Raw genomic sequence first — 25,538 nt, forward strand, 5'->3', positions numbered from 1 at the left:
TTTTGGCTGCGTTGAGTCTTCGTTGCTGCACGCGGGCTTTCTCTAGCTGCGGCGAGCGGGGGCTACTCTTCGTTGTGGTGCGCGGGCTTCTTATTGCGGTGGTTTCTCTTGTTGTGGAGCCCAGGCTCTAGGCGTGTGGGCTTAGTTGCTCCATGGCATGTGGGACCTTCCCAGACCAGGGATCGAACCCATGTCCCCTACGTTGGCAGGCGGATTCTCAACCACTGAATCACCAGGGAAGTCCCAGTGGTGGTGTTTTGAAGGAAAGTTAGGGGCACCCAGCATTCAGGAATTCAGAAGAGTACATTCAAGTCGGCCTTCCTTGTGTGTACGGTTGTGGGAAGTGACCCGTGATATGTGGAAGCACTTAACTTGTGGGTCATGTAACATCAGAACACGCAGTTCCCAGGTCATCCTTTACAGATCACTGAGCACATACAGGTGTGATGACCAAAGAGTAAGGAGTAAACATGTGGATGAGTTGATGTGTCGTTCAGCGGTTCTGGGCACGCTTACCTATGGATTCAGACTTCCATGGAAGCAGAAGTCTTTATTAACCAACTAGGATCTAAAGGCTTTCCCTCTAGTGAGATACTGTGGTCACGGACACCTGGCACTTTGCTATTAGCTAAACTAATGAACGTCTCCAAAACTGTACCTAAGGGAAGGAATACTGTCTCAGCCCTTCTAGGGGTCTTCAAATACTTTGTGAGATAATACGTTCTTCATGTAGTGAAAAAATGTTCCTCCTTACAGGTTCCTTACATCAGACCACTTTAAGTGAACCGAGAGATTCTCTTTAAATTGAGAAATCTTCATACGAGCCCCGTAATGGAACACTCAACACCCAGTTGATCTGTCACATGAATTTCTTTTTTGAATGTCAGTCTTTAAAGAATGCTTCATTTGACACTCGCCTGCATTAAGTTTAAAAATATACACATTTCTTTATATTGCTGGCCAGCAAATTAAATAAATACATTCGCATAGTTATTTGTTGTTTATGTAAGCAGTGCTTGTACAAATACATTTAAAACTTCTTTTTAATCATAGGGTTTTTAACATGGTTGGAAAAAATACATATTTTATGTCAAAACCTTGTTGTTGTTGTTGTTTTTTTGGCACTAAATATATTTTAGTGAGTAAAGGAATATTGCTTCTCGTAATATCAAGTAAGTGTATTTAAGATTTTTTTCCCCCAGAGGACAGGCTGCTAAAAAGTGCTGGAAGGAAGCCTTACAGCAAAAAGAAACCATGTTAAACTTAAGGCTCCTAAGAGAGTACAGAAGTGAGTTTGGAAAACGATAGGTGAAAAGGGACCATTATGTGGGAGTAATTAGTCATATTCTTTTCCTTCTGGCTTTTGCCCAGTTGTGATGAACAGAAGGGCAGTCTTCTGTTGAGCAGAGACAGAAAGGGACTGGGACTTGACTAGGTATCAAGAGAGTGCTCTGGGAATATTAAAAAAGGCAGTTTAATAATTTTTGGTCTCTGAGAAGGTGTCAGAGACACGTGTCTTTTATTAACCCTTCTAAAAAGAGGCTTCTTGAGTTAGAGCTGGGCTCACGCCCACTTGGCTAGCAACCGAGTTTCTTTCCTTCCTTGCCCCTGGGTGTGGTCATGAGACTAAGTCTTCGATGATGGGAAGTGAGTGGCAGTGCTGTGTGCACTTTCTGGATCAAGTCTTTAGAAAGGAGGTGTTTGTCCTCCTCTTCTGCTTTCCCATTGGTTGGAAAATTTTAGCACCTGGAACAGCATCTTGGACCATAAATGGAAGTCATATGGTGGAGGCTCTGATGCCCACCCATCCTGGATCGTTCACTCCGATTAGCAGCATGAGAGAAAAACTTCTGTCTTACTGAAACCACCGTATTTTGGGTCTGTTTGATACAGCAGTTTAGCCTGTCCTGACCTGCATATAATGGACAGTTCTAAAACCTGGAGAAAAAGGCTTCAAAGTTATTTTAGCATTACTTTGATATGCACTGGCACTAGAAGCTGAATGCCCCTCTTGACTGGGTTGGACCGCTTTTAAAGTGAATTTGAAAGTGGTTGTCTGATAGGACATGGAAGGAAAATTAAGGATTACTTTGCAAGGGAAGAGATCGATAACGCTCTGATTTAGAGGTAGCAATATATCTAGATGCTTAAGTTTCTTTAAAAATTGTTCTAAGGAACTAGTAGGCTGTGTTTTACTCTTTACTTTAACTAGGAACTCAGCACATCTATGTGATTAGCTGTTACTCTCTCTGTAAATCTTGCTCTAAGACAAGACGTATTTTACTTTCTATGTATAGTAATGAGGAACTGATAATGCTCATGTTTTCTTAACTTGAGAAGATATATATTTTATGATAGCTTACCTAAATTGTAGACATTAAAGGCAACTTGGAAGGAACTACAGTCTTAGACTTGCTTGCCTTCCCAATGTAGACATAAAGGTGTTTTTTTAAATCATTAGCTTTTATTAAATATCTTAGTTTTTTGGTTCGGGTAGCCAACATTTGGTAAGGTGACTGATACATAAAAAGAAATAGCTTCTCACTCTTCTGTCAGGAATTTATTGGGAATGGGGAAAAATATTATATTTGCAGGTGACAAAACCTGAAAGTGCTTGGAAGTAGTTTTTAGCAAGAAAAGCAGCAGATTTATTTGATAAAATCGGTGGTTCAATACAGTGGAAAAGATGGATTAGTGAACAGACTGTGCTGGCACAATTAACTCTTCATCTGGAATTAATGAAAATCTTAAAACTTGAAAAAATAACTTTCAGATGGATTAAAGACTTAAATTTTTTAAATTTTATTGACGTATTTTTTAATAGATCTTTATTGGAGTATAATTGCTTCACAATACTCTGTTAGTTTCTGTTGTACACCAAAGTGAATCAGCCCTATGCATATTCATGTCCCGGTATCCCCCCCTCTTGAGCCTCCCTCCCACCCTCCCTATCCCACCCCTCTAGATCATCCAAAGCACCGAGCTGATCTCCCTGGGCTATGCTGCTGCTTCCCACTAGCTTTCTGTTTTACATTCGGTAGTGTATATATGTCGATGCTACTCTCACTTCGCCCAGCTTCCCCCTCCCACCCTTTGTCCTCAAGTCCATTCTGTATGTCTACATCTTTATTCCTGCCCTGCAACTAGGTTCATCAGTACCATTTTTTTTTTTTTAGATTCCATATATATGCGTTAGCATACAGTATTTGTTTTTCTCTTTCTGACTTACTTCAGTCTGTATGACAGACTCTAGGTCCATCCACCTCTCTACAAATAACTCAATTTCATTTTAAAGACTTAAATTTAAAAGAGAAAACAAGTAAATCTTAAAGAAAAGCTGAGAGACTCCATGTACAATTTCAGGGATTGGGGAAACCTTATCAAAGGCTATAAATTCATAGTCTGGTGAAGAAGAAAAGATAGATATACTGGACTACACACAAACATAAATAATTCAATGGCAGAAGATCCCCTAAGCAAAGTCAGTAGAGATGCCGTAGATTTGGAGAGATGACTGGGGTTGATGTCCATAATAGCCGAGTTCTTAAATATTTGACAAGCCATCCAGAGAAAACTGGGCAAGACATATTCTCATGGGTAATTTACAAGAGAGCAAATCCAAATTGCCAACAAACCTGTGAAATAATATTCAAAGTTTAGCAGTTAGAGATATACTAACTGAAGTAACAATGATATGTCACTGTATTAGTTTCCTCTTGCTGCATGACACGTTACCACAAAACAGAAACACAGTTCTAATCTGAGTCAGTTTCCACGTGTCAGGAGTCAGGCATGGCTTAGCTGGGTCCTCTGCTCAGGGTCTAGGAAGGATATAAACAACTGTGGCCATCTTTTCTTTTTCTTTTTTTTAAAAATAGGTGTTGGCAACCATGATCCTTTCTGGAGTTCAGGGTCCTTTTCCAGGCTCACATGATGGTGGGCAGAATTTGATTCCTGCGGCTGTAGAACTGAGGCCCTCCATGTTCTTGCTGGATTTCAGCCGGGGTCACTCTCAGATCTTAGAGGAACCCACAGCTCCCTGCCACGTGGCCCCCTCACAACATGGCATCTTAGTCCTTTAAAATCAGCAGGCGAGTCTCTGGCTCCAGTCTGCTGATAATGGAACATAATCATAATAATTATAACACCGTTGGCATATTTTTTGAAATAGAAGCAAGTTGCAGGTCCTGCCCACACTCAAATGATGTGACTCATTGGGGGTCATTTTATAATTTTTCTTACCACAATCACTTCGCATCCATTAAACTGGAAATGATTTTGATTTTTTAAATTTCTTTTGATTTTTATTTATTTGGCTGTGTCAGGTCTTAGTTGCGGCATGCAGGATCTTCATTGAGGCATGTGGGATCTTTTGTTGCGGCGTGTGGTCTCTTTGTTGCAGCACATAGGCTTCTCTCTAGCTGTGGCACGCGGGCTCCAGAGCACATGGGCTCGGTAGTTTGCAGCACACAGGTTCTCTGGTTGAGGCGTGTGAGCTCAGTAGTTGTGGCCCACGAGCTTAGTTGCCACGTGACATGTGGGATCTTAGTTCCCCGACCAGGGATCGAACCTGCGTCCCCTGCATTGGAAGGCGGATTCTTAACCACCAGACCACCAGGGAAGTCCCCTGGAAATGATTTTTAAAAAAGCATTTATTGCTGGGAGTGGGCAAGAGATATGTGTAGGAAAGGGAACTTCTATCCATGACCATTAGAAAGGAGAGTTGTAGCCCTTAAATAAAGTATCTCTTAAAAACAGATAAACTTTTTGACCCAGTAAATCTAAAGCCTCCAGTATCCAGTGACATATGATATAACATTTATTGCAGCATTATTAGCAGTGACATAAAGCTGGAAGCAGAGTGAATGCCCATCAGTAGGGGGAGTGGTTGGATAGAGCATGCTACACCATGGAGTATTCTACTCCTTTACAAAATTAGCTAAGTACCAAGTGACTTGGGGGGATTTCCTAGAGGTATTGTTGAGTGAGATAGGCTAGATGGAAAAAAAAATATATAATTCTCTGGGTGGGGGGGACAGTATCAACTCGCTTGTATACACATTTTTGTGTCTGGTTGTAAAGAAAAATATGAAGTGATATATACTAGATATTTTTAACATGGGGGAGGCAGTTGTTAAGGATGGAAACAGGGTGCCAAGCAAAAGGAGAAAAGGAAACTTCCTCTTCCCACAAGTCTGATATGTGTGGTCACATTTGCATATTTATGTAAAACTTTGTTTCTCTGTGTAACTGATATTTAAAAAATACGATGCCCTTAAAATTGACTAATACATGGGAATATTTCCGTTTCTTTGTATAGAACTTTCACAGTAGATAATGAATATTTACAGAGTGTTTCATTTAGCTTTTATATGTTTTCCGTTGTCAAAATGTAATTATCTTAAAGTCAATAACTGTCATTTAGCTGCCTTGAGTACAGAACAGTGTAGCGGGAAAAGATCAGGGGCTGGGAGGGGGTCTGGAAATAAGGAATAGATATTGTTTAGACATTTTTTTCTGTTTTTTTTAGCTCTACTAGGATTTAAGCAAATACATAGCTCTTAATAAAACTGTGACGTCTAGTTAAAAAGTTGTTTCTATGTCCAGAGTTAAATAACTTTTTATTTCAGCTTCTGTAATCCGAGTTATAATTTTGACGAATCTTCTGCAATGGGGGTTTTACAGCACGTAATGGAACTAATTTTTAAATGCATTTTATTCTAGTGTGTTTTTCTGAAGAAGAGAAATATCAGCTGCGGAAATTTGTCAATAAATCTTACCTGCTGGACAAGAGAGCCTGTCGTCAAGTGTACTACAGTTTGATTGATATCCTTCTGGCATATTGCTATGAAACTCGTGTCACCGAAGGAGAGAAGAATGTAAGGGCATGTGTGTCTGTGCAGGTTGGCATAGACTGTTGTATGGAGTAAGCTGCATTAATGTCATGAGTGAGACCAGTCGTGATTAGTTACTTAGTGACGCTCTGGGCGGAGGTGCACAGGTGTGTTGGTGATGGGTACCAATAATGTTTTTATTTGGTCTTTTTTTTCTTCTCTCTTGGCTTTAGTCTCTGCCAAATAGCAGAGTATGGAAGTAAAGCTGAGGGTAGAGAAAAAGGATATCCTGAGCTCTCATCTCTTTTAGGAGATGAACTGACCAAATGAGAGGGCTGTTGCTACATGACACTTGACATTGGCAAGGGGTAAACTTTACTATAACCATTTCTAGTCTTTCTCCGACCTGTCTGTTAACAGACGTAAGGTATAGTATTTTATAAAGAAAGGAATGTGAAGCGTTTATCTGCAGGTGTTCCTCAATTTTTTTTTTTTTTTTTTGCGGTACGTGGGCCTCTCACTATTGTGGCCTCTCCCGTCGCGGAGCACAGGCTCCGGACACACAGGCTCGGCGGCCATGGCTCACGGGCCCAGCCGCTCCGCGGCATGTGGGATCTTCCCGGACCGGGGCACAAACCCGCGTCCCCTGCATCGACAGGCGGACTCTCAACTACTGCGCCACCAAGGAAGCCCTCAATTTAAATAGTGTGTGTACTTCTGAAAAATTGTATATAAATCAGATTTTAAAAACCTGGATTGTATCTTTTTGGTATTCGGTGAAATCCTATTGTAAAAGTAAATCCTTTTGTAAAGTATGTTGTTTCTTAAGTGATCTTTTTTTAAAAATATAGACTATACTGTATCTCTTCTTAAACCACACTTGATTTTGTAAATGAAGAGCTACACTTCTTTCTCACCTATGTCACTGATGGCATATATTTAAAACAAGGCTGGAAAACAAAACAAAACAAAACAAAAAAACTTTCCAGTTAATGTGTCCCTGCATCTGTGTATAGTAGTCTTTGCTCAAGGGATTATTTTTGAGCTGTGCATATGCTTCCCTGTTTTTCATTTATTTATTTTATTTAAAATTTTTTCAGTTGGAGTAAAAGTTGATTTACAGTGTTTCAGGTTTACAACATAGTGATTCAGTATTTTTATACATTTTATTCCATTTAAAGTTATAAAATATTGGCCATATTTCCCTGTGCTGTACACTATGTTTTTGTATTTATTTTATACATAGTAGTTTGTACCTGTTGATCTCCTACCCCATCATGCCCCTCCCCCTCCCTCTTTTTAAATAACACAAATAATTCATATCATTGTAAAGAAAAATACACATAGGAAGAAAATAATTAAGATTTCCTGTCATCTCAGCCATCGGAGGTAGCCACACTTACAAGGTGATGTTTCTCTCCTAGGCTTCTTTCGTTGTGTATGTGTATTTACATTGGGTTATAATGTATATACTATTATTTAACCTGCTTTTCTCACTCACCATCATAGCATGAGCATAGTGTTAGGATAAGGATTTGATATGGGCCAAACGTTTTGCTTCTGGGATTCTGAAAATTTCAAAGGTGACTTTTGAGATTTGGATTTGTCTCCAAAATGAATATTAATGAGCATAACAAGGGCATACTATAACTGAAAATGGGTTTTGTTTCCGCTCATCTTTTTAGAATACCATAATCGGCGAAAATGTTTTCGTTGACAAAAAAGTGCTTCATATTGCTTGAGAAGATGAGTGAGAGTGTTTAGTTATGCTCGATATAACTTCGCATTTTTGATTTGATTCTTGGATTCACATATTTGAAATCATGAAGTCTTGCAACTTCAGAATCTTCTCTAGAATGCACTTATTCTCACAGGCATTCTCTGAAAGGCCAAATTCTTGAGCAGCTATCTGAGTGCCAGAAAGAGCACTTCAACATTATCTTTGAGTCTTTTGGTAGATTATTTATAGCATATTTGGGAGGCAGGTAACCTAGTTGAGAAGGACAGAAAGTGAGCACGCATTGCTTTGCTTTAGTTTCAAAGTCCTTGCTTATGTGTTCTTGTGTTCTGGTACTCTTACCAGTGCAACAGCTTTCCTTTATAAATTTCCAAGGAAAGTAGACCGAAACTTGCCTTTGATCTCCTTGACATCAGTAAAGCCATTATTTTCCTGCAGTCATAGATGCTTCTTAGGTTTTACATATGTCAATACTATTTATATACTAGTTGAATAAGTGGATATATTTGCTTTAGTTTTGAATGACTTTACCTCTAACGTGACACTATCCTTTTCTTCAAAACAAATAAAGGTTGAATCCGCGTGGAATATCAGAAAACTGAGTCCAACACTCTGCTGGTTTGAGGTATGATTGTCAGTTGCAGTTGTTTAGATTTTGTTTGTTCAGAGTTATTTTTTTGTTGTTATTAGCTCATTTGGGGTAATTCAAGCAATTCCTTAACTTTTTAAAAGTGATAGCTTTATTGTACAAAGTTTTTTTCCATCTTTTTAATAAAACTGATTTTATTTGTTACTTTTACTTTAATCATAGTACACTAATAAGGCCAGCTGTAGGGTATCTTGGAAGTTTGGAGAAGGAATGGGTATACTGTCCGTTGCAGGAAGATGTTAGGTTGAGTTTGAGGCATGTATGTAAGTCGGCATATATTGGGGCTCAGAGCTCAAAGATGGGCAGAAAACCTAGGTGATACTACTATTAAGTGTCACTTACCACCAGAAGCTGTGCTAATAAGGCTTTTGTGTATATTACTTCACCTATTCCTTTCTATTGAAGTGTGTGAGATAGAATTATTGGTATTTTACAGATGAGGAAACATAGATCATATAGCTTAAATAACTTATCCTGGGTCCTACAGTTAGTATGTTTAGATCTGATAACTCTTATAATAGAGTAATAATTGCTTTTATATCTGTTTTGTAGAAAATAGTTGTGTAGAGCTCATCAAATATAGCAAAGAATGTTATCTTTAAATTTACTAGTTTTGGGACTTCCCTGGTGGTCCAGTGGGTAAGACTCCACGCTCCCAATGCAGGGGGCCCGGGTTCAATCCCTGGTCGGGGAACTAGATCCTGCATGCATGCCACAACTAAGAGTTCGTATGCTGCAACTACGAAGTCCGCGTACCACAGCTAAGAGTCTGCATGCTGCAACTAAGACCCGGTGCAGCCTAAATAAATATTTTAAAAAATAAAATAAATTTACTAGTTTTGAACACACTGTTGTCCATCAAAGCAGAAGCTTTAAAACAGTGTTTATTTAAACAGTTGATCATTGCATCATCTATTAAGGCAACTAGTTTTGTTTCTGTTTTTTTTCCAGTTTGAATCCTAGACAGTGTACATTTTAAGTTGGAAAATCAAAGTTGTTTCATGGCATCACTTTATTCAAATAATAGATAACATGTAAACAGGAACTGAAGCACTTAACTTTAGCAAAGAATCTTGCTATTCGTGAATGTCCATGAACCAACAGCTTGACCAGTGTCCTCTGCTGGGAGCTTGATGGAGAGTCAGGATCCCATTCCAGACCCTCTGAGTTAGAATCTTTAGCAAGATCTCCAGGAGTTCATATGCATGTTTAAGATGGAGAAGTGCTGTTCTCCAGACTTCCCTTGAGTTCTACATATTTCCATAATCAGCATATAATGGAGCAGCTGGCTTTCATAATAATTGCATTGATTATTCCAATACTGAAAACAAACTAGTTGGGGACTAGATAATTTCATAGTTTAGTTATAAAAGTCTGCATGAAGAGATCCACCTATTTATGATTTTATTTTGACATTTTTATTGTTTTTGAGATAACTTAGAATTGCCAGGCATGTAACTAGCTCTGTCAAACTTCTATAAATGTTTAGTTTTTTGCCAGAATATTTTAGAAATTCATCATTCCTTTTTAGATATAAAGCATCCTCTGTTGGGTACTCAGTATTCATAATCAGATCACTCATTTGTTAAGGATGAAAATACATGGAAGTGATGTATACTCCCTTACTTTTAATTTTATATTTTAATTTTTATATGTGGGTTACATTTTTAATGCATTTTTAATCAAAACCGAATTAAAAAACAATTTTGTAGAAAATTGCCTTTGTTTAGTGTTTTTGGTAAGTTTTGCATTGTTAATGGTATCATTACCATTAACCATTACCATTCAGGATAAAGCCTTTTTTCCAGAAATGAGTAGTTTTCTCTTTGAAAAGTGAAAGCAAATTACTGAAGTAAATACCATGTATTACTCATGCCTAAAGCAAAAAAACGCAAAAAAAACCCAAAAAATCAAAAGAGGGGGAAGGGGGAACTGAGAACACACTTCACTAAAGAGTTCTATATTTTTCATCTGCATTATCTCGAATGGTCCTAAAAGACAAAAACATGAAACATATATCATTTAGAAATGTCTTTTATGTGCATCTGTATTTTGTTAGTGCCATGTGTTTTACATTCATATTGGTAATTCTTAAAAGACTTTTTAAAACTTTCCTGCTACGTATGTGATTTCTAAGGAGCATTTGTGATACGTTGATAAAGTATGAGAAATTACAAAGACTGAGATAAAAATTTTATTGTAAGGTTTACAGAAAGAGTCTCACTTCATGGCTTTGTATTTGTCTTCCACTTGGCTTCATGTTGATCCAAACTTAGTTTTTAATTGAGAATAGTTTTACATTTCATTGTGTGCTTTTGTTTTGTGTAATATGGAAACGATTACTCATTTAAATGATACTTCACAGACTTGGACTAATGTTCATGAAATCCTGGTGTCTTTTGGAAGAAGAGTTTTGTGCTATCCACTTTACCGCCATTTCAAGCTGGTGATGCAAGCCTACAGAGACACTATAAAGGTGTTGCAACTAGGTAAGATGTTATTATGCTTGCAAATTTGAGAGTGAAAAGTTAAACACTTTTAGTCTGTGAGGCTATAATCATGATCTTTGCTTTTTTTTTTCCCATACAAAAAGAAGTAATGAAAATCATCCCATCCAACCCCTTTTCCTCCCAGGTATTGTATAAAGTAATAGTCCCTCCATATAGGTGTATAATCACACAGAGAAGTATGGTACTCTTTTCAGAGAGGAGTAGGGAGGGTAAATAGAGACAGTTCTCCAAACCATCTTGTGTTATAGTAGATTGTAACGTGCAGTATTTCTGTGTCATTCAGATGCCTATAATTTTCTAGGCATTATTCTAGGATTGTGAGTATAATAATAAATAAGTTCCCTGCTCCTATGAAGTTTATGGTTTTGCCAGGGTGACGGATGGTAAGTAAGTAAGCAATTCCAACATTGAGTGAAAAGTTCTCTGCTGGGGGAAGGAGAGTGATCATAGGAGGCGGCATGGAACCTGGACTTGGGAGATCAGGAAAGGCTTTGCAAAGAAAGCACAGCTACTCCGAGGACTTTTGACTATTGCTATATCAAATCCAAAAAGACAGATATTTGCTATTTTTAAGGATGTGGCAAATTCTGAGCTCTGAAACAAATTCCGAAGTGCCTGTGACAGCATCATTGGATTAAGTATATAGTTTCCAAGGTAATGACTTCGAAGGGGCAACATCCACTTGCATGTCTTAATTGTGGCACATTTATTCAAAAGTCACTTGCTGTACTTTATGGTCGTTTCTTGTATTTTTCCTCCGAGAGTCTTATTTCTTTGTCCTTAGATAAAAATGCTTCTGGGGGTTTAGTTTTCAGACTTGAGGATAAGAAGGAGAAAGAAAGGAAGACGTTCTTTCCTTTATATCTAGGTGACTTCATTGGCCTAAGGGGAAGAATCACATCTCTAATGTTTTGTCCCTCCTAGAGGTTTATCTCGGTGTTTCTTTGACTTCTGTGTAACCTGTAGTCTTCTTGCTCTGGGGGAAAAAGTCATGTTTGAAGTAGATTCTTTCAAAGTAGATAATAACTGTGAAAGTGAATCATAGTTAAACGGAAGATACGTTTTGTTAATCCTGTTGGTTCGGACTGGCCGTATTTTATTTTAAAGGATTGTTGATTGTAGGACAGCAGAGCTACTACCTTTGAGGAATCTGTCTTCTTTAACAGTGGGAAACAAACTGCTTTGCTATTTTTGTTTTTGCATGTTCTTTCTTCTTGCCTTCTGTCCAGGATATTTTTTGAACTGCAAAAATTACCTTGAAAAATTAATCTACTGTAAATGACTGATGGTTGAACTTGAGTTACATCACAGTTAATTTCTTGTTTAAGTCATGCTAGATTATCTGCACATTATTCATAGATTTAAACAGTGAGAATGCAGTTGGTGATTATCTTGTTGTATCGTGGCTTCGAGATGGAAAACTGGCAAAACCCCCGTGTGCATGTGCGTGCACACACACGCGTGCACACACACCCTCTTACTTGTTACTTTTCATTCTGGGAAATAATCTAGTTCTCTGCATTTTTATTTGAAAAGTAAGCAGTTCTGTGATTCATAACCAAAAATAAATTTGATTGCCTTGACTTACACTGTAGTCAATTACTCAGAGTTTTAGTAGGTTGAAATCATTATCTATCTGACAAAAAATAGGCTTATCAGCTGTGTTGTAATAGCAACAGAAAACCTGAGGTAGCGCACTAAAAATGAATACCAACCCTCTATAAATCATGCACAGTATGTTCTGTGGCTAATTTAGGTTGTGGCTCGTTAGTGCTGAAACAGAGAGCTGGATTGTCTAGAGTTCACACCATGAGCTAAGGGGATGGCAAGTTCTGGATGAGGATTGAAACCTTTGTTCATACAGGTGGGTGACACTGGGATGCCTTTAATGCCATGGAAGAGTCTCAGTTGTTTAGACACCTTATAATTTAAGTGCAGGTAGCTCTGGTTTGGCATTTAATGTTTTCCAAGAATGAATTCGTGCCTACTTATAATTCAAAAGAGTGATCACACTTCTATTATAAAGGTCAGTATAGTGCTTCCATAGTTGAAAGTAATAAATAAGTCTTGCCCCAGAAGAAACACCAACCTCAAGTGAAACACGCTTCCAGAACCAATGAAGGAAGGCTGGTGTCAGAATCCACAGAAGATTGACTGAGAGCTAAGTTTTTAAGCAGCCATGAATTTGCTTTACGTGACTTCACAGAGGCCTTTACAAAGATTCTTCACTGGGCCTTTGGCTATTTTCAACTTTACATTCTCTCTGCTGTACCTTCCCCACCCCGGAAGACTGTATATTCATCTCTCACTGTTACCGTATGTCTCGCTCAAATTCCTGCAAGGCCAGAAAACCTACTTTGTCCCTGTAAGTGTTATTTTAGTGCTTAACATAGGGCCTTGCATGTGGAATTGCTCTCCCTGAATTGATATTCTTGGGGCACGTGATCATCCCCATTTTTTCTATCTGTTCCTGTCTCTTTAGCAATTTTCACTTCCTCCTCCTTGTTGCATTCTTTGGGGAAGAGTGGGAAGAATCCTTTATGGAAGCATCACTTAGGTGCTGTTACTCACTGAAAAATCAATGAACAAAAGGAATCAAAAGAGAGCAGCTTTTCTAATATGTTTTAAGAAATTTTATTCTCTTTAGAAGTGACATAGTTTAGTATTTGATTATACATTGTTTATACAACTTACCGTTTGTACTCCTGTCTACGTTTCATTCAGCTTTCTAAAGGGATTCTTTACTCTTCTTTTATACTCTTGTGCCGCTGTTGAACATATAATGTAACTGTTAGATTGAAAGGGCTAAACTTCAAGGGGTAAAAGGGGAAAAACTTAATTTTTTCTCCCCGTTCCCCCCTTTGAGCTCATTCTGTGGAGTCTTTCTTTGATTGTTTCTGGATGGAATATGTATCCTATAAATATCACATCACACACGTATATCCTATAATATATGATATTCTGTAACTTTTTCTATTGCTTTAGATTATAAGAGGAGTCTGATTTCAGTACTCAAAGTGTTTCCTTTGAACTTGATTAAAAAAATAAATCTTGCCTTCCCCAGCTCGGGCCTGCGTCAGGTTGGGAAGCCAGCAGTGGCGAGGGGCCCGTTGCCCTGCTGCAGAGCACTGCTTGCTTCCAGAGCTGCCCTCCACTCGGCCGCGGGCTGTTCCTTCATGCTTCTCCCTGGGGGCCTGTGATCAGGTTCGGGTCAGACACCAGGCTTTATATCCCCACAGCTTCCGGGCCAGGTAGGTTACGTTCTCCAGGGTTCCCCCACAAAACCCCCTTTCTCTTGGGGGTTTAAGGTGGTAGGAAAGTACCTTCTCCTCTCCCTCCTGAGTGGTGGTAGAAACCCCATAGCGCTCCAGCGACCTTATCCGAAGAGACTTTCTGGACCTGTTTACACTTAAATTCCCAGTGGTGAATATTGTTCTAAGGGGTCATAAATCAGTTTTTGGTTAGTGTCTCTACAAGCTTAGCTCAGAGGGTTTTAGCATGTCTTGTTACTATATGGGAACACTCGATATCTCTTTTGTCCTTTGTGAGCCTTATTGGAAGTGAGTCAGAGAGAGTCCTGCCTTAACGTGCTAGCACAGTAGGCATTCTAGCTGCAGCGCCCTCTTGACTCCTTTCTGTGGGCCAGCGCTAGGCTCAGTTCCTCATTTCATCCACACTGTCTTCCTGAGAAGTCGGGATTTCTGTCTCCATTTTGCAGATAGAAGACAAGCTCAAGGAAGTTCACTCTACCTGCCCAGGGTTACCCAGCTAGGAGTTGGCGGAGCCTGGACTGGACGCCTGGTCTGTCTGACTCAAAGTCTGTGCCCTTTGAAGTGTTGAAATAGTTATAGTAAAGGAAATTATATGAAGCCAGGATTCACTTCACAATAATCCACAGTGGGTCGGGGGAAAGTGGGCAGGGTGTGGAGGAAACAAGGCTGGCCACGAGTTGGTACTTGCTGAAGCCGGGTGATGAGTACTTGGGGGTTCACCGTCCTGTGGTCTCTCTTTGTACATGTTGTGATCTTTGTTTATTTAAGTCTGGACTCTTAACCCCTATTCACCATTTTGTAGAAAATATTATACTTTTTGTTCAGACAGTTGTATAAATTTTTTTGGCTAATGAAAACACACATTTGAAGGTAGTATTATTATTATTTCTGGTTCTGTTTTGTTTTTAGGGCTAACCAGAAACCTGCCTTTCCATGAATATTTGGGGTCTGATGCCTAGTGGCTGCATGGCAGACCATAACCTAAGAAACAGGCTTCTGGAGATTAGTTATTGTTACCAAGTAAAAACTGGCATTACTTCATACAATTAATAACCCTTACATATTAGTCTCACTGGGCTCAATAATCAATTTTTCAGAAATGACTGCTTTACTAACCTCCTCTGTAGATAGTTGTAATAACACAATCAATGTGAAAGAAAAGAACCACAGCACAGGACTTGGGGGCTGATCTTTTCCTTTAAGGAAAATGATAGTTCAAGAAACTGAGCTATGGCCAGTATGTTGTGTGAGCTCTGAGTCCTCACGCAACCTGGAAGATGAGTTTGTTTTTAGTGTTTGAATTCTATTTAGTCAAAAGTCCAAATGCTGCTTTTTAACTGAATTGTAAAGATTACTGTAACTTGAAAACTAGAAGATGAAATCACTAGGAGTTTTCGGTGTTGACATTCATCTGTATTTCATTTTTGTGGCTTCTCTATTAGGGACATTTTAAGGAACGATTAGACCTTTTAGTTTTTCCTCAAGTGCATTATGTAAAATGATTTTGAGGGTTATTCAACAAGTGTTGGTTGAGCACTTGCTATGTGAAGGTGCTGAGCTGGGTCTGAAGATCCAGGAGCGAGCAGGAAGGATGCGACTCGCACTCAGAGAACTTAAAATTCTAATGGGGGCCCTGGAATAACACAGCTACCAGGTTTAAAAAAAAAAATTACATTCGTAATAAGTAGCTCAAAGCAGAAATACAGCGGGCGAAAACATAAAGCGAGGAAAATTAGCTGAGCTTTAAGTCACGTAAGACATTTAACCTCCTACAGAGGGGAGCTTCTGCCTTATTTGACTTCAGATTATCGGCTCCTCAATTTCCTGTTGCTCTTCAGTACTTGTACATGGGTTGATGCGTCCATCTATTTATTCATTCAGTAGGTATTTTGTCAGTACCTACTAAAAAGCTATTTATTACGTACAAAGTGCCCTGTACATACGAAGAGCAGCAGAAAGCTGAATTAGATTCCTGTACTGTGTTTGGGAGCACCTGCGTGAGTAGGGGAGCTAAGATGTCCATCACAAATGTAAAATACAGGGTAGGCAGTGGTGAGCACCTTACACGAAATGCCAGCTAAGTAGTTCAAAACAGGGAGAGGTGACATTTCATTGGGGATCAGAGGAAGCTTCATTTGGGACATGAAATTTGAATTGGCACTTGAAGGGTGGGTAGTACTGGACATAGGAGTAGGAGAAGTGTTCTAAATATTGTGAGTGCGGGGCATGAGGCAGTTCATAGAGGAGCATGATTTCATCAGTGAAACTTGGGAGTTATAGGCTCTCTGACCCTGAGATTTGCTCTGCAGCCTCTAAAACTAGTTGACAGTTCCTTTCCTACTTGAGTCAGCTGGTCTCCAGAATTGATTTCTCTGCTTCCCTAATATGATCACTTAATTCCCTGCTCCCCAGCCAGGAGGTGATAATTCTTTCTATTTTCTTCTTCATTCTAAATTGTGCTTGAACTTTTCATTTCCTAGTCAATTCCCCATCACAAAATGTCTCAAAGAATGGAACAACCGTAGTGCTTTCAGGAAATTTCAGTAGCGTGGAATTCAGATCAAATATTGAAGTACTTTTGGTACCTGCTTTTGCTGACTGCTTACTTGCATACCAGCTAACCTAAGAAAGGAGGGGCTTCTGAGCCCTGGTGCGTGGGAGCTGCAGCTGGAACGTGTGTGGGAAAGAGTAGGACTCTGCTGGGAGGTCCCCATGTGCCAGTCTTTGGCCTCACTCTCCTGGGTTTCTTCCACCAGGCAAAGCAGATTTCTTTTACTCACACCTCTTCATCAGAGCCTAAATCTGGGTTCCCAGTCTTAAATTGGCACCTTCTTGGTATCTATCTGTATTATTTACCCTCAGAGCATTTGTGGGTTTATACATACACTTTTGTATGGAAGGATGCTGTGTATGTACATAAACATTAAAGGGAGCAAAATCAAATTCCGATCAACTCCATAGACACTTGTTTCCTCTAAGGAGCCTGTTAATCATTAAATATTGTTAATCTCTGAAATTTTTTTAGATTGCTCACGTCGTAATCTCTGGGTTATTACATTTGTATAAAACATTCTTTGTTCCCTTAAAATACTCTCTAGGGGGCAGCATTTCCTGTATGGTTTACAAATGCCTTTTAATTGCCACAGATGATTAAGATCTTATGGTTATTCTGCTCCAAAAAAATCACTTAAAGTATCTTACGGGTGGGTGATGGCTCAAAATCCACTGCTGATCTCTTAAATATTTACATATATGTGTGTGCGTGTATAGATATATATATAGATATAGATATATACACATATATATATGCATATATCCAATTTAAATCTACATTGTATTTCCTGTACTATTTATATAAGATTTTTTGTTAATTTCTGCAGTTTCTGAGCTGAGTGGTGTAAAAGAACCCCCAGGAGGTTAGTTACATGGTTTGATATTATGGCTTTTAAAAAAACTTCTCTGGTTAGTGCCTCTTTTAATAAATCTTAAGTCAGTTTAGAGATATTTTTTATTGATCTATTTTTTTTAAGGAAGTAACTGTAAGTTTACGTTCTTTAAGTAAGCGGATAAAGGCAGGAAAATGTATATATTTAAGACAAATTTGGGAGAACAAAGAGAAAATATTTTATTTACCGTAATGAGTGAAAGTCCTGTTGCATGGTGATACTGAGACCTAGATGAAGTAAATTGAATAATACTTTATATGTTAAATGGAAATCATGGAAGAATCCTATTTTTGCAAGTTAGGGTTTCTTTCAATAGGAATTAATACTGAAAAGTAACAAGCAAGCAGATATTTATTCAACAGACACAGATCAAATCCCTTCTCAGTGCAAGGCATTAAAGGAGAATCATCAAAGAGTTATGAGACTATATATGACTTGACCTTGGCTCTTGAGTTTATTGTGTAACAGGAATGATAAGACAAAAGATAGTATACAAAATATAAGGATTTGTAATATACAAAGGAGAAAAATCCCTTAAGAAAATACCTTAACTACCACCCACAGGCCAAATCCGTGCTGTATGACTTGTGAGTTAAAAATGCTTTTTACATCTTCAAATGTTGAAAAAAAAATCAAAAGGAAAATAGTATTTCATGACACATTTAAATTATATGAACTTCAAATTTTGGTGCCCAGAAATAAAGCTTTATTGGAACACAGTCATCCTCCTTCACTTGGGTATTGTTCATGGCTGCTTTTGTGATACAATGGCAGAGTTGAGTAGTTGCAACAGATTATGTGGCCTGCAAAGGCAAAATATTTACTCTCTGGCTCTTCAGAGAAAAAATGTGCCTCCCCTTGCTATAGGTATACCTGAAGTTGGCCCTCGAACAACGTGGGTTTGATCACGGGCAGGTCCACTCCTAGGTGGATTTTTTTCCATAGGAAATACTGTAGTGGTACCGTGTCTGCGGTTGGTTGAATCTGTGGATGGGGTGGAACTGCAGATACAGAGGCTGCCTATAAGTTACATGCGGATTAATCCCTTCATTGTTCAAGGGTCAGCTGTGTACAGGATTGGAGGGGAGCCCTCTCCAAGTGAGCCAAAGTCTTTGGCTGCCTTCCGTTCCAGGTAGTAGCCAGTATTGAAGGGAATCCTGTCAGCTGTTTCTGTCCTCCCCACAGGATGAGACAGACCTGAACTAGTTCGTTCCTGTTAGAGTAGGTCCTTCAACATTAGGAGAAACAGAGATGCCTGCTTGGCCAAGCAGGCGAATGAATGAGGGTGGCAGAGTTGAAGAAACATGGGAGCAATGAGGCCTGTGTGAACTGGAGACATACATGCTCCATCGGTAGCCTGTTGTTGCCACGTGGATATGTAGAGTTGCCACCTTTAGGGACTTAAAAAGAAGTGGAAAGTCATGATCTTTAATATAAAATTGCTCAAAAGTTTGAATGTGAACAAAGATGTCAAGATTTAAAGTGATACTATAAGAGCCATGGCATGTCTGGGCACCCGGGTCAGCCTGTGTGGGCCATCAGTTTATGATTTCGACTCCAGAGCAAGCTAAGTGCCAGCCTGATTTCTCACACCCTCTTGGTCCTGCCCGCTTCCAGCTGCAGGGAGGCCTTGTACCGGGTCTCTGCTCCTTCCGTCGCAGCGTGAGACCCAGTCTCCCCCTGGTGTGGGCTCCAAGATGAGGTGGGGAAGGAGGTAGAGGTCCTGCATTCTCTTAAGTGACTATGACCAGGAACCTTAAGAAAGCAGAACAGAACAAAACCCGGACCCCTGACCTCTCTTTCTACTTGCTTTTGTATGGCTACCCTCCTCAGCTTAGCCTGGTCCGGGTGGAGGGGATGAGTCCCCGGATTCCAGTGCCATGCCTCCTCACTGGGCTCCAGAGGGTGCTTTGATACGGGGGAGGGGAGGGGCTAGACAGGGCAGAAGCACACAGCCTGATGCGTGAGGTGCACGGCCCTTATTACTTCCAGAATGTGTAGGATTTAGAAAAGAAGTGGAGGAAGGTATTTCCTGAGAAAGCAGAAAGTAAAGAAAATCAGGGAGAGGAAAAGAGAAGAGCTACACGTTAAGAAATGACAAATATTCTGCTTTGTCTGGAGGCCTGGGCTGTGAGGGGAGTTGAAGGAAGAGGCGGGAGTGGTGTGTTGGGGAGCACGGTGGAGAGCCTGCAGTGCTTCCTAAGGAGACTGGCTCTGTTTTTTTTTATATATAATTTGTAAAGGTTACGTTCCATTTACAGTTATTACAAAATATTGGCCATATTCCCCGTGTTGTACAGTGTATCCTTGTAGCTTATTTGATACCTAATAGTTTGTACTTCTTGCTCCCCTACCCCATCTTGCCCCTCCCCCTTCCCTCTCCCCGCTGGTAACCACTAGTTTGTTCTCTCTGTCCGTGAGTGTGTGTCTTTTGTTTGTTGTATTGTTTAGATGTCACATATAAGTGATACCATACAGGATTTGCCTTCCTCTGAGGAGACTAGGTCTTACTCAGTGAGGGACCACTGCAGAGTCTGGCTTTGGGGTCTGTGACAGGCCCGTGGAGTCACATTGATCTGGCAGAAACACCAAGTCATTGCAGGGGGTGAGATTCGAGGTGTGGAGAATAGAGGAGACCACCATTCTCACCTGAAGCCGAGTAGTTTGGGGACAGGTACTGGGTCTGGACTGGGGTGCCAGCAGTGGTGCGGAGGAGGAAGGAGTACGTGGGCACGTGCTTTGCAGGTAGAAGGGTAGGAGCTAGTCAGGGGAGTCCCGGGACCCTTGATCCCATATGACCTGATGTCCTCCTTCCCTCGTCATCTGTAAAGTGCTTACATGTCCTTGTCTCGCTCAGTTCCCACAGCAATTGTGAAGAATTTCCCCTCTCCATCTACAGACCTGGAAACAGATTCAGATAAAGTACCAAACAGCTAAGAAATGACACCAAGGCAAGCAGATTCTGGGCTGTACAACTGTTCCACAGTGCAAGAGTTACCATTGTTATTTTTACTTTGTAAAGAAGTTAGCTAAGAACTGCACAAGATTATTTATGTGTAGCTTTTTAATGATCTTTCCTTAGCCTTTTAGAATTTTGAGACTAGAATTCTTAGACCTTAATGTCATAATCAAAGTTTTTATGTAACTTTTTAATATAAATTAAACTTACATGTAGATAGAGATATGTAATCATCTTTACTAGATTCTGTTTCCAGTACACTGATTAAAATATAAAGAAGCGTAACTCAGTTCTCCCAGTATGTAAACCATTCAGCCATCACAGACATTCTCAACTGTGATACAGTGAGGGTGTCGAAAGGCTTTGGTTTTTTTCCTTTTACCTTGACCTGGTCAGTATTTCCCATCACCAAAAGGGACTCGTAAGTCTGGTCGGACTGGGTTTGTTTTTCCCCTTTGTGAGCCATTTAAGGAATGCAGTTGTCTTTCTTCCTACATGTTTCTTCTCTCTGACTGCATGTACAGTCTTAGTTTTCCCAACTGGAAACTAAGCTAATTCCAAAAAAAAAAAAAGTCAGAACTTTTCATATTAAGTAATAGCTCCTGGGAAAATGAAGTATAATAGTCTTAATTAAAGGAGCAATGCAAAGAATTTATTTTAAATTGAGCTACCAGGCATTGAGATACATGCTGTATTCATAAGGTGGAATAGTTGAAATAAAATTGTATCCACAGAATTAAGAAGTTTTAGGTGCTTATGGATTTTTTTGTTTTTAATTCAGGTCTACATTGCAACTGTTCCAAGAGCTTTTTTCCGTGCATGTTCAACTTCTTAACCTTTCTACTTTTATACTTACTGTATAGATGGGATTTTCTTTTTTAATGTTCTACCTTGAACTTGGATGCCTCACTCTTAACTGTCTGAAGAAAAATTAGTCATGCTGCCATTATGTAATTTTGATGACATCCGGCCATGTATTTCTAAACTGACACAACCACTGCTTTGACAGGTGACTTAAGGAGGAGGATAGAGTGAATGTCCAAGCTGTCCTTTCAAACCAGCAAATCTGGCAGGGATTGTTAGAGCAGAAAAGGCAAAAAGCAGCCTTGGGTTAAATTCATTATTTGAACTTCTGATGGTGTGGTGATAGAAGAAAGTTGGCACAGCTACATCCTTTTCTTGTCAGGGAATAGAAGTAAAAAGCGGAGGCAAACCCATTGTATAGCCCACATCTGTCATGACATCATGGCTTAAGTGTACAGATCACAAAGGTGTTACAACTAGTACGTGTTTACTGAGCAATTTGACCAGGTGCTTTTAAACTTAGGTTCTGTGTGAGCCAGGCTACATTAACAGCCAGTCTTTACTGAACAGGATCCTACAGTTTGCCAGACATTGTTCTAGACCCGGGAAGACAGATGAGAAGCCGTGTTCTTTCCTGTCAAGGAGGTTGCCACACAGTGTGATAAATAGTGACGCTATATATTAGGCAGTGGCTGGGAGGCAGATGTACCTGTTTTCATCCTGACTGTTGCTTCCCAGCTGTGATCTTGGCCAACTCTTTCATTACATTGAGTCTCAGTTTCCTCATGTATGAAATGAGCAAGAGGTCACCGACCTTAGTAGGGTTAAATGATGCAGTGTATGGAGAGTCCTTGGTGCAGCGGAAGTGGGTAGCTGTTAACTACCATAAGGGACAGTGTGGCAGGCGTTATGGAGCAACTCAACCCGGCTTGGGTCAGGGTAGGGGTTGGGTGAGTGGGAAGCCAGTTCCTAAGGAAGTATATGCTCCTTGTGAGACTTGATGGTAAGTTAGGTTTGGGTTGAGGTTTGTGCATTGCAGGCAAAGGGAACACTTACAGAGTGTATGTTTGCTTTGTGTTGATTTTGTTTGTGGCTATACAGACAGTATATGTAATTTTAATAACAAAAAAGAATCTAAAAATTTATTTAGGGCTGTGAATTTGTGCTCAAAATAACAACTATCATGGCTTCCAGTATTTGTTTCTTATTACAGCCCCAAAATGTAAGAGCTTAAATGGCATCTGAGGAAGTTGAGGATAAAAGTACTAAACAGACTGAGAAGCTTTCATAAAGTTAAATTTAACGCACGTTTGTGTTAATTGTTAGGGACTGGACTTTATGCTACTTCCTAACAGGGCCCGATATTGAAGCAAATTACCACACTTCGATGCTCTTAACTTGGATTAATTTGACACAGTTCTTCTGTCATCTCTTTTTATGGTCAGATGATCTCTGAAAATTAATGTTAAGAATAATTCATGAATTATCCCTCCTGATAATGTGGTCTCATCAAAAATCCCAGAATTCTAGCCAGATATCTATTGAGTTATGCATTTTAGGATGATAGCCCTGTTGGCTTTCATTTTGAGATGATTTTACAAATGAAGACCAAGCAGTGCTTTCCTCCAGGTGTTTTGAATAACCACCTCTTTTTCCTTTACTCTTTTTGGCTTCTTGTCTTGTATGGCTCAGACTTTCAAGGACAGAAATAGCTACCCTGAAAACCACAGCCATATCATTGCTATAATGTACCAAGAGTTGAAAAGAAATTCAGCTCTTGCTATATAGAGTTAGCAGTTTTTATTATTTTTTTTCTATGCTGGCTTTTAGCCAGTGGAAACATCCACTATCCTTTTAATCTCCTAGAGATGGGAGCCATTTCTTAAGAGCCTTCAACCATGAGCTTGGTCTGTCAGTGAGCGATTATGGCCAAACCTCATCGGCTAATAGGAAGGTTTCAAATAGCCAGTGGATTCTACTTTAGAACAGCTCAATCTCGTCTCTGGTTTAAGATATATTAACCTGAGATGCCGCATCTGTCCAGAACAGGAAAGTGCATTGTTCTTAGTTTACGTTCCCTTTAAAGAAAAGCTGGAGAATGCGTAGCCAGAGACTGTGTTAGATACTGTTTACTGCCTACCTGCTTGTTACTATCATCCTTTTTTTTTAATGTTGTTACTATGTGTCTCTGTTGTCATTAGACAGTCATTTTCCCTGAGGTTAAACGTTCATGGCACTTGTCATTTATAGGCCAGGTTACTGGTTTTAAACTGCCTTCACTGGTGTTAGACTCTCTTGGAGAGATCTTGGTGTCAGAAGTCTTTGCTCCATGGATAGGGTTGGCTTCAATGAGGACGAGGTTGAGCATAGAGAATCCCTAACTCTTTGGACAGGCCTGTTATTGCATCTCTGTGGTGAAAATAGTTACCATGGTTACTGTGCAAGGTACCTGCTTTTTCCTGCTCTGGACCAGGCAGTGAGCTGGCAAAAAACGGTCACTTTCCTGCAGTGCCTTTGAGCAGAAATGAATCTCTCAGATTTAGGCCTGAGCAGTTTTTCAGGCGCATGGGATGTGTGACGAGCCCATGACTGGATACAGCCCCACAGGAGGCAGGTACACTGAGTCCCCTTCTAACCACTGGCTGTGTGACAGCCTGGAGGAGGGCCAGCTCTTTCCTTCGCTGATAGCTGTTGGATAAGTGGTTGGCAACCTGAGAGAAGGAGCAGTCAGTGCAAGAGAGATGTTATAAAAAAAAAAAAAAAAAAAAAGCTGCATGCTTCCTGAGCTTCCTGGCTGTAATGTAATCATCTGTTGATGCTGTAGTCACCTCTGGTGTTTTAGTGGGAACACACGAGGTCAAGTATGGCCTTGGGGTAACAGTACACAATGTTGGGGGCAGGATGGTTTTAATGTACTTTCTCTTCTAGAGTGTCAGCTGCCGGGAGCCTACTTTTCTTTTACCTTACTTGTCACATAGCACACTGAAAATAGTTTGAGAATGAAAACACAAGCTTTGGAAGAATGCGTAACTTTCTCTTTCAAAAGTGCCTCGCGTGTGATTTTCTAGAATCACCTGATGTAAATATTACTTCTCAGTTGTGCAAAAATACAAGGTAAAGAAAATTGAAATAGGAATTTAAAAATTTTAACCTTCTTTGTCAGTATTTCAAGCGTTAGCTATGTAGTAGGGAATGTCTGACTTTTTGTTAAATAGATAAATGTTTATTGTGCAGAATTTTGAAAATAGGGGAAAGTTTAAAGAAGAATAACTGTAATCCCATGTGTGGTGTTTATGTTTAAGAGTTTTTTCCATGTGTATTTGTCTTTTTTTTTTTTTTAAGAAAATAGGGATCAAAACATGTAAGTACAATGCAGCTTCACTTTAAATTTGATTACTTTGGGTGTTGCTATTATTATTATTGTTGTTATTTTGTGATAACTGGAAGATTTCAGCTTGCCTGTGGCCCTTAGCAAGGGACAACCTCACTTTAGGCATGTCTGCAGAACGAAACTAGGAATTTTTTTTTTTTAATTTGAAGATTTAATTGGCTTTATTCAGTAATTCATGATTAGAGATTCTCTCTCAACAGAAGAGAGCTCCTCTAATTTCATTAGGTAACGGTTGCAATGGGTTCTCGTTAAATATGTGACCTTAATTCCACACTCCTTTTCAGAAAACTCTCTGGTGTGTAGGGTCTTCTGTCGCTGCCGTGCACACCTGCCTTTAGGTGTTGTCCCCACCGTCCTGCCTGACTGCGTTCATCTCCTGCTCTCTGTCACAGCCTGGCTTCTCCCAGGCTCGTCCGTGTACTCCCTTTGTTCTTCTCCTGGAACCATCTGCTCCACCTAAATGGTCTTTTTCTGTTGTGCCCCAAACCTACCCTGTTTTAAGTCCCACTCTGCTCCTTTTCACACCGCCCTCCAAGCTGGCATACCTACCCCTTTTCTTCACTTGCTGAATTATTTGCTGTGAGGCCCAGCTCCAAGTCCTGGATTTTCTATTAACCCACTTCTGTTAGTAAGGCATGTCCTCGAGAGGCAGTATTCAGGGGCATCACGCTATAGAGGAGCTTATACAAGCTTCAAGTGAATGGTTTATTTTTTGGGTAAAGACCTATGGCTGACTTTTAAAACTTTAAGTTAGTAGTTTTCATAAACCGCCCTGTCCCGCTTCCCACAAACAAGCGAGAGAGAGAGAGAGAGAGAGAGAGAGAGAGAGAGAGAGAGAGAGAGAGAGTGTGAGAGAAAGTAAGAAATTGGCATACCCTTGCCCTGACATTTTTTCTCTGTTGCAATTTAAACTGTTCCAAAAATTCTCACAGTTT

The 25,538-nt window shown here is 39.8% G+C and overlaps 1 protein-coding gene across 1 annotated transcript in view; it reads left to right on the forward strand.

Moving 5' to 3' along the window:
* Window positions 1–25,538, forward strand: part of SHQ1 (SHQ1, H/ACA ribonucleoprotein assembly factor) — an 88,974-nt gene that overhangs the window by 25,311 nt on the left and 38,125 nt on the right. Inside the window, exons 7-9 of the mRNA XM_082847575.1 lie at window positions 5,725–5,879; window positions 8,144–8,197; window positions 10,587–10,710. Of these exons, the coding sequence (XP_082703701.1) occupies window positions 5,725–5,879; window positions 8,144–8,197; window positions 10,587–10,710 (333 nt within the window). The remainder of the gene's footprint in view (window positions 1–5,724; window positions 5,880–8,143; window positions 8,198–10,586; window positions 10,711–25,538) is intronic.

This window comes from Leucopleurus acutus (assembly GCF_964270905.1).
Source record: "Leucopleurus acutus genome assembly, chromosome: 10".
NCBI lineage: Eukaryota > Metazoa > Chordata > Mammalia > Artiodactyla > Delphinidae > Leucopleurus > Leucopleurus acutus.